Raw genomic sequence first — 14,771 nt, 5'->3', positions numbered from 1 at the left:
AGAGCCGTATGGAAAGGGGCTTTTCTGACAGAAGAAGAGAATTAAAGGCAACTTAAATTGGAAAACGGAAAGTGGGTTGTATTGGAAAAGATACTTATGAGCTTATTTGGAATGAAGTTCAAGAATCTAGTTCTTGATTTTTCAGACTGGAGGTGTCTTTCTTGGCCCCTCTCAACTCGTTCTTTTTTCTTTCTTTCTTTTTTTTTTTTAAAGATTTATTTATTTATTTATTTGACAGACAGAGATCACAAGTAGGCAGAGAGGCAGGCAGAGAGAGAAGGTAGCAGGCTCCCTGCTGAGCAGAGAGCCCGATGCAGGACTCAATCCCAGGACCCTGAGATCATGACCTGAGCCAAAGGCAGTGGCTTTAACCCACTGAGCCACCCAGGTGCCCCTCTCAACTTGTTCTTAATACTCAGTCACATTTTGATCCAAAATCAGAAATGCCAGGGCAACGAATGTTCTGATTGGGGGTTCCTGGGATGGGATGGATGATTCTCTTCTGCAATTAAAGAAAAAGAAAAAACTCAAACGCATGTAAGACTGTCTTCCAGACCACTTTCCTGTACCAGCTCCTCAGACCCCCTTCCCTTCTTCCCAGTTAGTATCTCCCTCACTTTTATTTATTTATTATAAATTATATATATATATATAATTTATAAAACACAGAAATGTTTTTCTAGAGAACTCTTTGAGCTCTGGCCCAAAATAACCCCCCTCTGCCCCTCACCACCCCCGCCCCAGCTCTTGTGACCAGAGCTCTTACTGGCCTGAACTCTGTCCCTGTGTCTGGCCTTCCCCCAACAGACTGAGAATTCCTTGCAGATAGGCCAGATGTCTCTACCCTCTGGGACTTCCTTCCAGTACTCAGGATAGAGCCGTCCTCTTCTGGATGTCTGGGGGAAGCAGTAGCTAGCTGACAGGCTAAGGATGATTCTCTGGAATATTCTTGATCCTGTTCATGTCCTTCTGAAGCAGAGCTGGCCTGGACACCTGCTCCCCTATACCACGCTCCTCCACCTGGTGGGAGGGTGTCTTCTGCCACCCCCGAGCCAGACCCAGTGGAAGCTTCTACCATAGATCTTGGCCGTGATAACCCTAGTAATTGGAGGGCAGCAAGTGGAGATAAGGTAGCCAAATTATTATAATGCAGGAGGTAAGCAAAGCAAATGCAGGGTTCAGGGCCATTTCATAGGGAATTCATGAGGAGTTCAGGGTGGGGGAGACAAAAATCTCAGGGAGGAGTGGTAATTTCCTAAACGGAGAACCTAAAGGCCCCATGTAGCTAATAGATGTTCCCGACCTACAAATTAGGCTGCCTGCAGCCGGCTATTTAAGGGGTTGGGGGGAGCGAGTCAGGCCAGCGGAGCGGCCCTCTGCGCCCCTGTCCTACCTCGCGTCGCGCTCCGCAGCCCGTCCCCCCAGCATGAGCCGCCAGCTGCATCACCGCCCCGCCGGCGAGCGCACAGGCTTCAGCGGGTGCTCGGCCGTCATCTCGGGACGGGTGAGCACCAGCTCAGCCTCGTTCCGGGCCGGCGTCAAGGGCACGGCCGCCTTCGGCTCCAGGAGCCTCTTCAGCCTGGGGGGCGGCCGGCGCCTGGCCCTGTGCGCCGCGGCCGGGCGGGGCGGCGCCTTCGCGCTGGGCCACTGCTCTGGTTCGGGCGGCGGCCGGCTGGGCGGCTTCGTGGGCACCGTCTTCGGCAGCGCGGGGCTGGGACCCGTCTGTCCGTCCGTGTGCCCGCCCGGCGGCATCCCTCAGGTCACCGTCAACAAAAGCCTCTTGGCCCCCCTCAATGTGGAGCTGGACCCCGAGATCCAGAAGGTGCGCGCCCAGGAGCGGGAGCAGATCAAGGCGCTGAACAACAAATTCGCCTCCTTCATCGACAAGGTGGGTCCTCAGATGTCGATTTGGTCCCCAGCTACCAGTGTGCCCAGGGGTACTCCCTCTGCCACTGACAGTTGCTTGAAAACTTGGGCAACCTGGTTATCTTTTCTGAGCTTCCCTTTGCTTATCTATAAAATGGGCACAACAGTGGCTCTTACCTCACATGATGATGTGAGGATGAACTGGATGTTTATAAAGGGCTTGGAACAGAGCTTCTCACTCACTCTCTCCACCCCCACCCCATGATTAACAGAAGCCTAATTTTTCCTTCCGGGACAAGACCCTGGGATGGAAGGGGGTGCACCACAGGCAGGAGACATATGGAATGACCCTCTGAGAGTTGGCAATATCAGACAGGGAGATGGGGACACATATCCAGGACAGGAGCACCAGAGGGATACTGACGAGGGAGTATCTCAGGACATGATGCTTGGTGAAGGGAAAGGACTTAAAAGGTAGGAAGTGGAATTGGGGGTATAAGCCAGGAAGGGTTCTGGAGGAGATGAGAGAAAAGGACCAGAAAATGGAAGGGTGGGGCTATTGAGGAGGGCCTGTCAAGTTACATCTGTGGATTTTGTGTGTGTCTGTCGGGAGGGGGACATGCAGGGTTTAAAAGGGAAGATATTCCTGGTGACTCAGAGGCAGTGACCCCAAAGGATAGAGAGCAGAGAAGGAATAGGTTTCTATATCCAAGCCTGGGCAAAAGATCTAGACCATGACTCACAGGGGACATAATCCAGATAAAAGCTGACATTAGTCAGTGCCTGGTGCTGTCCCAAGGGGTCCTCATATATCACACGTGACCCAAGATTCTGTCATCATTCTGCTTCGTGGATGAGGAAACCAAGACAGAGGGAGGCTAAGAAACATGCCCAGGTTGATAGAACAGCAACAGCAGATTGTGTCCCTCACCACTGTGCTTGGCTGGGAAGAGGAAGGGAGGTGGACGGAGGTGAGAGGGCAGGAGTAGAAGAAACAGAGCTGCTATCCCAGGGGATAGGGTTCATTTTCCTCTTCAGAGTCTGTTCTTCCCCCTCACACTCTCTTCTCTCCCTAAAGCTAGAGAAAGGGAAGAAGAGGAAGGCTAGTGAGTAGCAGAGGCTTGAAGTTTCTGAGTCCAAATGTGTGAGACCTTTTGTCAAGTACGCAGGAACCTTGTAAAGTGATAACCCACTTTGAAATGAAAACCAAAGAAACCAGCCAACCAAGAGCAACTGAGGTTGCACCTAAGAGAGGACAGGTTAACCACCAAAATGACCTTCCGTCCTATTCCCCCATTACTGTTTCTCCCTTGGTTCCCATCTTCCTTCACTCTGAAAACCCCAGCATTTACAGCAAAAGAAGCTACCTGCATCACATGATAACTCATGGTGGCATTCATTGATAGCATTGCTTAAACCTATCTCCTTGATTTCTTTTAGACTGAGTCTTATTTCTTGTCTTGGAGACCCAGATAAGCACATCCTCATGGCTGAATCTATTCTCTGATGCATCTTGCTCTTTCCTGCCTCCCACTGTAGGATGACTGTATCTGATTTTTGGGGCCCTCTCCCCACTGTTGAGAGGCAACAGCGTGGGGATTCTGGGCTATGACCACCTTTGGGTCCCAGGTGCGGTTCCTGGAGCAGCAAAACCAGGTATTGGAGACCAAGTGGAACCTACTACAGCAGCTGGACCTGAACAATTGCAGGAAGAACCTGGAGCCCATTTATGAGGGCTACATCAGCAACCTGCGGAAACAGCTGGAGACACAGACAGGTGACAGGGTGCGGCTAGACTCAGAGCTGAGGAACATGCAGGATTTGGTGGAGGACTACAAGAAGAGGTGAGTGGAAAGGCAGAGAATCTGCCCCGGAGGGTCTTGATTACAGATGAGATTTCGATTTGGAGTCAGCATTTTTGCCTTTTTCGATCCCTTACTATGACATTTGCTATTTCCTTTTTCACAGGGGAGCCGGGGAGATCCAGACAGGTTGAGACTTAGGAAGAGAAAAGATCTATCTAGGGTGGTGCCCTGAATTTCTAGGAAATTTCTAGGAAATGGTGTGCCCAACTTTTAACATTGGAAATGGAGAAGTGGGTACAGGAGAGTTGTCTCAAAACCAGATGGACGACCCAGATGGCTTTGTAGCTCCTCCTGAGTGAGGTCTTCCGTGGGAGTACCTAGAATGTGAACCATAACACCGATCCCAGAACAAATGCTAAAGCTAAGCAAGTAGAAGTTTTGAAAAATTTTTTCATGTTGAGGTGTCTCTGTGCTGCTGAATCCCACCATTAAAGAGAAAGATTGAAAATGTACTTGAAACCAGAAATAATTTCTCCTGGATTTGAGCCAGTGAGGAGAGCATGACACATCCCTGCTTAGCATGATCTGATATTTTGGAAGTTTGCTTCCAGGTGCCAGGATTTTTAGGGAAAGGTAACTTCTTCCACAATTCAAGGGGATGGAGTTGGTCAGAGCTGAGCGATTTCTCTTGTTCCACGTTCAGTCTGCCGGGCCGTCCCTATTCTGAACTACCCTCAAGTGGAATTCTGTTTTGAGTCCTGAGGGAAGAGGTGGCATGGCCTCTCACCTCGGAAAACATCCAGATTGGGCACAGGCTTGACAAGCACTTTCAGAGAGCCCCCAGGAAGTGAAATGAATACAGTGTGGATTGAGATAGAATGGCATTCAGAGGGAAATTGAAGCCTAAATCAATCTCAATCCACACCGTGAATACAGTGTGGAGCAAAATTCTGGAAAAAAAAAGAGGGGGTTTCCAGGCACAGCCCAGATGTCAAGTTGGAGGCCGCCAAAGGTCTTGCTGCCTCTGGAAGACCAGGTGTTCTGGAAATACCACTCAGTTGAGCTGATGATGGGTGAGCCTCCTGGTTCTCTGTGGACTTCAGTTTTAATATTTGTAAAATTCAGAAACTGACACTTGCCTTACCACCTAAAAGAGCTGTTGAGATGGTAATGCTGTTACTAATGTATTATCATCATCTCTTTAAAGAACCGAAGTTCTAGGCAAATCTAAGGCATTGTTTCCCTGATGTCACTGGGATCCTAGCTTGACAAGCTTTGTGACCTTGGAAAAGTCTTTGCCTTGCTTATAAAATTGAGAGATGATAATGATAGGATCTACTTGATAGGGTTGCTGTGGGGTGAAATGAAATAAGGAAATGAATTAAGAATTGTTAGCTGCAAACTAAAGGTAACATCTTGTACAATAGGTTATTGGAAGCAGTGGAGATTAAAGTGGTGTAGATTTGATATAATTAATACATCTGTGCTCTAAGACAAGCAAAATTAACCTGCACTTTGTTATGGATTAACTTTTAATTGTGCATCGTAATGTATTTTACAAATCATGAGTTATTGATAAAGTCAATAGTACTAAAAATGCATTGATTTTCTTTATAAATGTGTATGTCTGTGTATGCTCTGGTGTTTAGTCTCTAGAAGTAAATAAAGAAAAATTATGACAAATAAATGTCATTAATTTGATAGCCATCATGACCAAACTTTTTCTGTGTGTTTTATGAAACAAAAAGGTAAGCTAAAAACTAGTCTGCAACTAGTGTACGCTCTTATTTATTAACAGGAGGAAGAAAAATGGAGTATTTTCTGAGATAATAGGAGATAATGATAATTATAATAGAAACAACCCTATCATAATATAATTTGATACAAAAAAGTATTCATTTACCTTTTAAATAACACACCTGGAATCTGAGAAAAATCATATGAATTGTTTTCTGTGTGTTCTGTCCAGTGTAACTAACACAATTTGGCAGTCTCAGAAAATGTTCCTGTTGCATTTCTAAAATAACCCACTTCGTTAGCCTGTACTGTCATCTGACAAGGCTTTCCCCCCTTTGGCAGCCAGCCGCTTGCCTTAGGAAGGAGTAAGAAGCTAAAAAGGATAGCTCACATGACAGGGTATGGAAAGAAACCAGTTGCTAGCATTAGTTATTTCTTTCCAGGGTTCTATTTCAATGCAAATATCCTGCAATACATTCTTTGACAATAATAAGAGTTGGAATAGTGAGGTCTGTAAGGGATCAATACTCCCATCTCCCCAGTCTACAATGTATCTGTGTGAAGAACATCCCGGCCCTATCCAAACATCCTGTTTCTAAGACATTGCTTCACCTGGAACAGAAATATGTATAAAAAACAAGCAGAACATACAACTCAAAGGTTGGGATAGTATTTGTTTGGTGTCTGAGAGGTTTTGCACCCTGGGCTATGCACTGTACTAATTAATGTCCCTGTTGGGAGAAGGGATGTCTTTCTGCTGTCATAAGGGAGGGGTAGCTGTGAAAGGGATGAGGGATGGTAGAAGCCCATCACAGGTGCGTTCCTGGGCAGAGGCATTGTAGGGTAGGTTACATGTGAACTAAGGAGCTGCACATTGATTCCTTTAAACCTACTCTGGTCAAGGTCCCTTTTGATCATTGTGCATACCCCAGGGATGCAGGAACTCCAGTGTGGAGGTCACAGCCATGCAGCTGTTGGCACAGCTGTGCTCACTGACTGCTCGGCGAGTGTTTGCAGAACTGAATTATCCCAACGACAATGCCACCGCCTCTCTCTTGCCGCACACAGGTACGAGGTGGAGATTAACAGACGAACAGCTGCCGAGAATGAGTTTGTGGTGCTCAAGAAGGTAAGAGGGAAACAGGGAGGGCGGGAAGAAACCTGGAGTCTCCCTGAGTACCTGACACGGTGGTGTTGGTAGGCTGAGGAAAGGGATTCTGTGGGTCACTCAGTCCCTTGGGCAGGGGTGGCTGCGGTTCTCATTTCTCAGTTCCTCTGTCTGAGTCCCCTTGCCTGGGATGCGTGTTGCTCCCAGAGTCTGCCCGCTTAGAATCCAGACGTTCGGCACACTCCTGGCACGGCCATTGCCCTGCACATCGGTTGGTCTGCTCTCAGCCACTGGGAAGCACAGGGTGAGGGGAGTGGCGAGAGCAGGGAACCTGAGTCTCCTCACAACTGGCAGGGAGGGCAGGGGAAGGCAGCTGGTTCCTTTCTCGGCCCCCCAGGATGTGGATGCCGCCTACATGAACAAGGTGGAGCTCCAGGCCAAGGTGGACTCCCTGACGGATGAGATCAAATTCTTCAAGTGCCTCTATGAAGGGGTAAGGATTCCACAGAGCTCCTGCATGGCCTGCTTCTCCCATGAGTGGCTCCTTTCCCTTGGCCTGCATGGATGTGTGGACCAAAGGCTGGCAGCTCCGTGCGGCTGATGTTTGCGGAGCAGTGAGGTGGGCTCTGAGGAGGCCATGAAGAAGAAGGGCTGATTCCTATCCCCTAGGAAGTCACAGTCTGTGGCTGAGGCCTGGGAGAGCAGAGGAAGGTGTAGGGAATTCTGTCCGAGCTGTCAGGGAAGATTCCTGGGGAAGGATGAGGAAGATCTCAGGGGTACTGAGAAGGGCTTGGCGTGCAGCCTGAGGGAGCGCGATGAGCGGTCTGAGCTGGGTCAAGTGAGTGGGGCCTGGAGAAGCGAAGGTGGTTGGAGACTCCGGAAGGGCTCTGCAGGCCACCTAAGGAGATCAGACTTAATTCTACAGATGAAGGGTGGCCGTTGCTACAGAGCGTGGAACAGGGGTGGGAGCAGTCCTGAGTGCAGGATGGAGAGGGGGGGGTCCCACACTGGGGCTGAAAGCCAGATGCGGGCACCTTGCTCTTGGCAGGCAGCGGCATTGGCGTGCTCTGCTGAAGGTGGAGTTCAACCACCGTGGAAGGGCCTCAAGAGATATGCCAGGGAGGGTCAGGAGAGGGGCTCCCCTCGTGGAGACCCTCTAAGTGGCTCCACTTCCCTAACTGTTCTCCAGGAGATCGCTCAGATGCAGTCCCACATCAGCGACACCTCCGTCATCCTGTCCATGGACAACAACCGGGACCTGGACCTGGACAGCATCATCGATGAGGTCCGTGCCCAGTACGAGGAGATCGCCCTGAAGAGCAAGACCGAGGCCGAGGCGCTGTACCAGACCAAGGTGGGCTGCATGCCAGGTGTGCTGAGGCCCAGGGACCCCAGCTGCCTCTCTCTCCTCGTGCCTGCCTGCATGCGTGTGTGTGGTGTGTGTACCAGGCTGGGTTGAGACCTCCTTTGTCTTGGAGTTGGGCCTTGTGGAAATGTCTCCCTCTGTGGGGCCGAGAGGTCCCTCACAGTCTCGGCGTGTGCTGGGGGCATATATGGGCTCAACCCTCGCCCTGCGGTTGCCCTTGCTGACAGCAGAGGCCACACTAGCCACAACCTTGGGGAGACTCTGACACCGTTTCTGTGCATAATCCATCTATCCTGGCTTTGTTTCGTGTTTCCTGCTTTGTCAAAATGAGGAATATTCTACTTCCACCAAGGGTTTCACATTTGTGAGCCCGAAGATCCTCCTGAGCTGGGTCAGGGCTTTCTTGTGGAGAAGGAAAAGGTGGTTCCCCCACGCGCTTCCCTCCCCTCTCCTCCTTCCCCGCCCTTCCTCCTCACTGTGCATTTGTTGCTCAGGCCATGAGAACAGCATGTGGTCCTCCTCCCACTCCCCATGTTCCACACACTTAAGAGGCGAATTCCCAACTGTGCTGGGCTCCTCTTCTCTTGTCCCCCAACCTCAGATCCAGGAGCTACAGGTCACCGCAGGCCGGCATGGGGATGACCTCAAACTCACCAAGGCTGAGATCTCAGAGCTCAACCGTCTGATCCAGAGGATCCGCTCCGAGATAGGGAATGTGAAGAAGCAGGTGGGTTCCATGAGATGAGTCAGCTAGTGGGTTTATTGCGCACCCAAGGTATGAGACTAAATGCGGAACAAGGACAGGGCATAGCCCCTCCTTAGGGCATGTGTAATCCTTCAGGAGGGAACAGCCCAAGCCCACATAGAAGGGCGAAGCATTCCACCCACTGTGCAGCCTGCTCCCTAAGGATCCTGACTGGCCAGAACAGAACGCAGACCCCAGTGAGGCTTCCTGTAGGAGGTGGGATGCATGGGCGGGAAGGAGAGGGGTAGGGGTCCTGGTGAGGGAGCCAGCAGGAGCAGTGGGTCCAGTGTGGACACTGCATCGCGTGTGTGCAGGGAGGAAAGACACCTACCCCAAGCAGAAGTTCCACAATGGCTGGGGTGGCAGGTGGCAGGACATCACTACACAGGACAGGCAGGTTAGAGGCACCTTCGAAGTGGGGCAGTGGAGTTTAGACCCAATGCAGGAGGTTAAAAGGAGCCGTTTGAAGGTTTCATGTGATGAATCCATGCTGGAGGGAGAGCCCAGCCATGGAGTTTAGAAGAGGGGAGGAGAGAGAGCCTCCCTCTGTTGGCTTGGCCCAGGGCTCTGCTCTGTGTCTGTCCATCCCCGTGGCTGTGCTGTGTGTGGTGGCCTGGCACTGAGTGACCCCTTGACCCTGGGTGCAGTGTTGGTCTCACTGATGTTTCTGATGCAAGCAAACTCGTAAATTTCCCAGAGTTTGTGGAGGCTGGCACAAAGGCTCTGAGCTTTCCAGACAAGTCAAGTGGCCCTGTCCCCATGTCCTCTTCTTCAGTGGACTCTCCCTGGCTTGTGCGTGCGCGCACACACACACGCCCCACATGTACATGCAGACACATGCACACACATCATCTCTGTGCACCAAGCTCATGGTGAGGGGAAGAAAAAAGACCTCTTAAATAAGAACTCTTGGTGTTTTTATTTAATTAAGTTCTGCATAAATGAAAGAAAAACACAAGGTGTTTGAGGCCGCCCTCAGTATCCAATTATAGTATTTTACTTAATAAAATGTTACATGTTCACGGTTGGGTGAACTTATTACTAGAAAGTGACTTTGTGATCAGAATGCCATCAGGGAGGTCAGGGAAGATGTCCTCCATGGGGAGCCAGTGGGGTTCACTCTTGATTCTTAGGCCCCATCGCAGCTCCTACTGAGGGCCCCCAGCCAAGGTGGTTTCCTGTCCTCTGGCTTTTCCACTGAAGAAGTGTATGGTGTCACCTGCAGACCCTCTTGGCATTCGGTGATCCCAGGATCCATGTGATAATTGTTCCCAAGGGTGCCCAGAGTTCATGCCTTCTCACCTCAAGCCACTTTCACAAGACCCAGGAGTCTCCCCGATTCACCCTGTAGGACCTCGGTCAGTGAAAAGGAGCAGAGCACAGTTTGATAGAATTCAGGTCACAGAGTGTCTGGCCATCCCCTGAATGATTAGACCTCCACGGTCCCAAGGACGGGACATGGCCTTCTGTGGCCAGACAGCTGGGTCCTAGGCATCTCTGCAGAGGCTGTGAACCACTCATCCAGACACTGTGGGTGTTTGCATGGTTGGGGGGTCTGCCTGGCAGAGGGGGAGGCACCGGCCGGGCAATAGTCTAGAATTCTGTCTAGCCTTGGAACCGGCTGCTCTCCTTGGGGTGAAACAAATTTGACTCCAGAGGAAGGGGACACACCAGAAAAGAGAAGCCATATTTAGATCCCACCAAGACTTGGCCAAGTGATGGGAAAAACCTCCCAAGACTAAAAGACTCAAGAAACCCCTGGCACCTTCTCATAGATATCCCCAGTTTCATACTGCAAGTTCCCTTCCCACCTAACAGTGGGTGTCTGTAAGCTAGTGAGACCTGTTGTTCACAAAAGTATCTTTTGAGAGTGTTGCCCCATACCAGGATTCTCTGTGGAATTTTGGGAGCTAGTCTCCTTGTGGCAGGTTTATTGGACAGAAATTTTATTAGTAGTAACCTTATTAGTATCCCCCCCTTTGTTATCTTTCTTTCTCTCTTGTTTTTGGTTTTTGTTTTATTTACAATTTGCAGGATCTCTCAAGACAACCTCAACTGTGGTGCAGAATTAAGCTAGTTACCCCAAAAGTTTTCAAGGGTGGCATGGAATCTTGTGGCCAGTGTTACAGACTGGGAGGAAGAGGACAGGAGCCACAGGCCCAGGAGGCTCCCCTTCTCGGTGCCTTTCATCTCTCTCCCAAGGGAGGGAAGGGCCATCTTCATATGACAATGCACGAGTGGAGGTGAACTGTGCCCGGAGATAGGAGAAGGACAGATTCATCTCTAGCGATGTGCCAAAGTGGAGAAACTAGGAGGACCTTAATGCATTCACTATCAGTCAGGACCAAACGAGAGGGGATGTCTGGCCAGGATCTCAGAATTGTGTTCTGACTCAAAGTGCTAAATGCATTTGCCCCTCAGTGCTCCAACCTGGAGACGTCCATCGCCGATGCTGAGCAGCGGGGTGACTGCGCCCTGAAGGATGCCCGGGCCAAGCTGGACGAGCTGGAGGCCGCCCTGCACCAAGCTAAGGAGGAGCTGGCCCGAATGCTGCGCGAGTACCAGGAGCTCATGAGCACGAAACTGGCCCTGGACATGGAGATTGCCACCTACCGCAAGCTGCTGGAGGGCGAGGAGTGCAGGTAGGGGCCAGATATCTTTTATTTGGAGCAGTTACCTCTTTGCTTAGGAAGACTGAAGGCAAGCAGTTTGGTTCTGTTCAGGTCCTACTGGGTAACACCTTATAGGGAATGGGTTTGACATGGTACAACAGGAAAGACCAAAGTTAGGCTGCAGGAAGGACTGCATTGTCAAAATCCCAAAGAGGAGGTGGGAGAGGAAATATGAACATCAGCAGCTTTGGAGAAACAGAGCCTCCCTGGCCCTTTGTGCTGCACGCTTAGGGAGGTGGGGGGAGGGGCAAGATGGCTTCCAAGAGTCAGCTAAGTGTAAGGTCACTCTGGCAAAGCCTGGGACCCAGAGAGCAGGTGGACTCATTCCTCTTAATTGTGTGAGACCACTGGCATAATAGAGGTGAGCAGGGCCTCCACAATGACCCCACCCATCAGATCACCCAGAGCCACTCTGATGGCTAGAGAAGTGAGCCTTCCCAGAGGACGTCCCACTGGGGTGTGTGTGGAGGGGGGAAGGGAGGGGAGAAGGGGGGAGCTGTGGCACCTCTGTGACCCCCTGGAGAGAAGCCGTCCTGCTTTACAGAGCATTTACCTGCCTTTCCTCTCTCTCTCCAGGATGTCTGGTGAACATCCAAGTTCTGTGAGCATCTGTAAGTACCTGCAGGACCGGGTTTGGGGTGGTCACCTTCCAGAAGTCTGAGCCTCCAACTCCATGACACTAGAGGGGGTTCAGGAAAGAGTCAGGGGCAGCAAGAGGGAGCTGGCTTGAATCACCGATGAGAAGCAGTGATGGAGAAAAATAATACCATGAAATACAAAAGTAAAGCCTATAGAGAGATCAAAGGATATCTAACAGTGTATCAATCCAAAGTCTTTAAAATGAGGCTTACTGGCCACGTTGTATTTCTCTTGAGGCCAGACCGAAATCAAGGCTCCAGCTTGTAGTAAGAAGGAACTGGGGAGTCAGAGGGACTGAGGGCGGGCCGTAACAGCCTTCTGCAGACTGAAAAGCTAGAGACAGTGCAGGTGCAGAGGGAGGCACTCTCCCAGGAGAGGGGGTGTCGGCCCGCAGCCCCTTCCGCGGGGACAGCACCAGAGGCCTCCATGAGGGCCTTGGTTCATGTGGCCTGTCCTGTGGGGGAGGTTCACTGAAAGAGCCCACAAAGGCTCCAAGTCTGATGCTGGTGGAGGGACACAGACTAACGGGAGGTCAAATACATGGGGCCAAATCCTTGAGAAATGATCCAGACTGCCAAAAACCTCCAAGGACACTGAAAGGCCCAGCAGAGGGACTCTGTCCCCACAGGGCAGGCACTGAGGGAGTGGGCCGGGATGTCCCAGAAAGACCCCCAATCCTGCATTTTCTCTCCTTGTTTCAGCTGTCATCAGTAACACGGGTGCAGGGGCAGGAGGGGCTGGTTTCAGCGTGGGCTTTGGCGCCTCGAGCAGTTACAGCTTCAAGCCAGCAGCCATGGATGTCAAAACCAAAGGCAGCTGTGGCAGCGAGTTCAAGGATCCCCTGCCTAAGAGCTCAGGCGGCAGCTGTGCAGCCAGGAAGGCCTCGAGGTGAAGGGCTGGCGGTGACCCTTGGCTCTGTGAGCAGAAAGCCGCAGGGCCCAGCTGCTCCCCCTGCCCCTGCCCTGTCCAGGCCAGGAGGTGCTTCCTCTGTGGCCGCAATCCCCGTGCCATCCCCTAGTCCTGTGGTCCTCCACGCAGTGCATGCTGTGAGGTGAGAAATCCCATGGGGGTGTTCCCGGTGACCTCCCCCTTGGCTGTTTTTCACTGGGTCACTGCCCCCAACACAGAGATAACACAGCTATGTGGATGTCTCCCTGCGGCCAGTGTGAACCCCTCTGTCCCCATGCCTTTCTGTGGCCGTTGCAGCCCAGGCGCTCTCTTTGTCCTCTGCTTTGGGTCGTGTCCAGTTCTCTGCTTCTCCTGCAATAAAAAATCAGAGCCATTGGATTCTCAGTGTCAAATATGTTGCCCGGGATGTCAGCATCCACAGCACCCCTCTGCCTTTTCTCCATCTGACTCTTGCCTCCCTCTGGGTCTCTGGGTGGACACGAGTCTCCATCGTCCCGTTCTGGCCCAGTAGGGACTGGTGAGGGTGGTTCCTGGTCAGCGGTCGAGTTTGTTACTGACATGCCTTTGGGCAGCTTGGGGCTTCCTGGGCACTGGGCCACCGGTCCACACAGTGCGAGGCATGTATGTAAACTCGCAGCGAGCAAGGAGCTGGGGCATGCCGAGAGCAGGCATGGGTTTTTTTTTACTTCTCGAAAGTACCCACAGCTCCACACTAAGCACCTCTTTTTCCATAGTGGTCAGTCCCTCCTTTTCCTTACCTCTTGGCTCTTCTGCCAATCACCTCAACCCTGTTCCCCCACAAAGGCCCTGCTTTCTTCTAGCCTATTCAGAGAGTCTGAGGCTTGCACACGCATAGGCTTCTGAATGCGTCCATGTCCGCTGTGTATATACAGTAGTTACACACTGAGGTGATCCAGGCACTGGGAGGAGCAGAGTAAATAAACCCACAGGCACAGACGTTGCTCTCATAGAACTTACAGTCCATGGGGAGAGGGAAAATAAGCAACTAGCAAAGATAATCTGTAACATGTGGGCAAGCGGCGATTCCCTCTCTGAAGGGAAATTACGTGAAGAAGGGGGCTCTCTGAGGCGTGCGTGTGTTTCCACAAGGGTGTCTGTGTTCCCAGAATCTATTTCCACATTTGACTTCTTCAAGGTGCTCAACAGGAGAATCCTCAAGGGCGAGACCACCTTCCAAGGATGAGCCGCATTTGAGGGGGGCATTCAAGGTGCCCGTGACACTTCCTCCTCCTCCGGCATCCCTAGCCTTATCCTCTGATCTTTCTGCCAGCAGGCCAGGCCTTTTCACACCCAAGGACCTTTACAAATAGGATTTTTCACTCGCGGGTGCCCAGGCCCCTTTTACTGCAAGCTGGCTCATCCTTCGTGGCCCGCTGAAATGCCACCTGCCTTGCTCATGCTTTTTCTGGTCCCTCCAGGTGGACTCCAGCAAAGTCACTGAGCATTAAATGAGAGGAAGCATTAGAACTGGTGGCCTGACTGTTCTTCCTTTCCCTGTCCCCTCACTTTATAGGCCAGCAAGCAAAGGCCTGGATGGTTCAGCACCCTGCCCAAGGTCATAGCCCCAAACACCCACGACACCGGTTCCGAATCTGCATTATACTTGGGGATTTATTTTCCTGGTGTCGAGACGTCTGTCCCCTCATCCCACTCCCCCTCAACCCCTTGTTCCAGGGTCCCCAGTCTGGCTCACGGCATGCAATATACATTTCCTGCAAGAATGCCTGTCTTAGTCTAGCCCACCCTGGGTGGGAAAAAGGAGCTCGGGGCATACACATGTGTCCTGCTGACTTGGCTTGTGCGTGATGAAACACATCTGTGTTAATAAATTTGAGTTTGACATACATCTGTGCATATGCAGTGTATACAATTTATTGACCAAACTGGAACACTGATTCTGGAC

The 14,771-nt window shown here is 51.3% G+C and overlaps 1 protein-coding gene across 1 annotated transcript; it reads left to right on the top strand.

Moving 5' to 3' along the window:
• Positions 1-1,324: 1,324 nt before the first annotated feature.
• Positions 1,325-13,232, top strand: KRT72 (keratin 72). The gene is made up of 9 exons (XM_082741394.1): positions 1,325-1,888; positions 3,496-3,710; positions 6,477-6,537; positions 6,914-7,009; positions 7,706-7,870; positions 8,484-8,609; positions 11,049-11,269; positions 11,876-11,910; positions 12,640-13,232. The coding sequence occupies exons 1-9, from the start codon at positions 1,427-1,429 to the stop codon at positions 12,828-12,830; spliced, it is 1,572 nt and encodes a 523-aa protein (XP_082597520.1). The 5' UTR covers positions 1,325-1,426; the 3' UTR covers positions 12,831-13,232.
• Positions 13,233-14,771: the final 1,539 nt, after the last annotated feature.

The sequence above is a fragment of the Mustela nivalis genome, assembly GCF_964662115.1.
Source record: "Mustela nivalis genome assembly, chromosome: 7".
NCBI classification, from domain to species: Eukaryota; Metazoa; Chordata; class Mammalia; order Carnivora; family Mustelidae; genus Mustela; species Mustela nivalis.
Note: the sequence above shows the minus strand (reverse complement) of the source record. Positions and strands in the feature narration are given on the sequence as shown.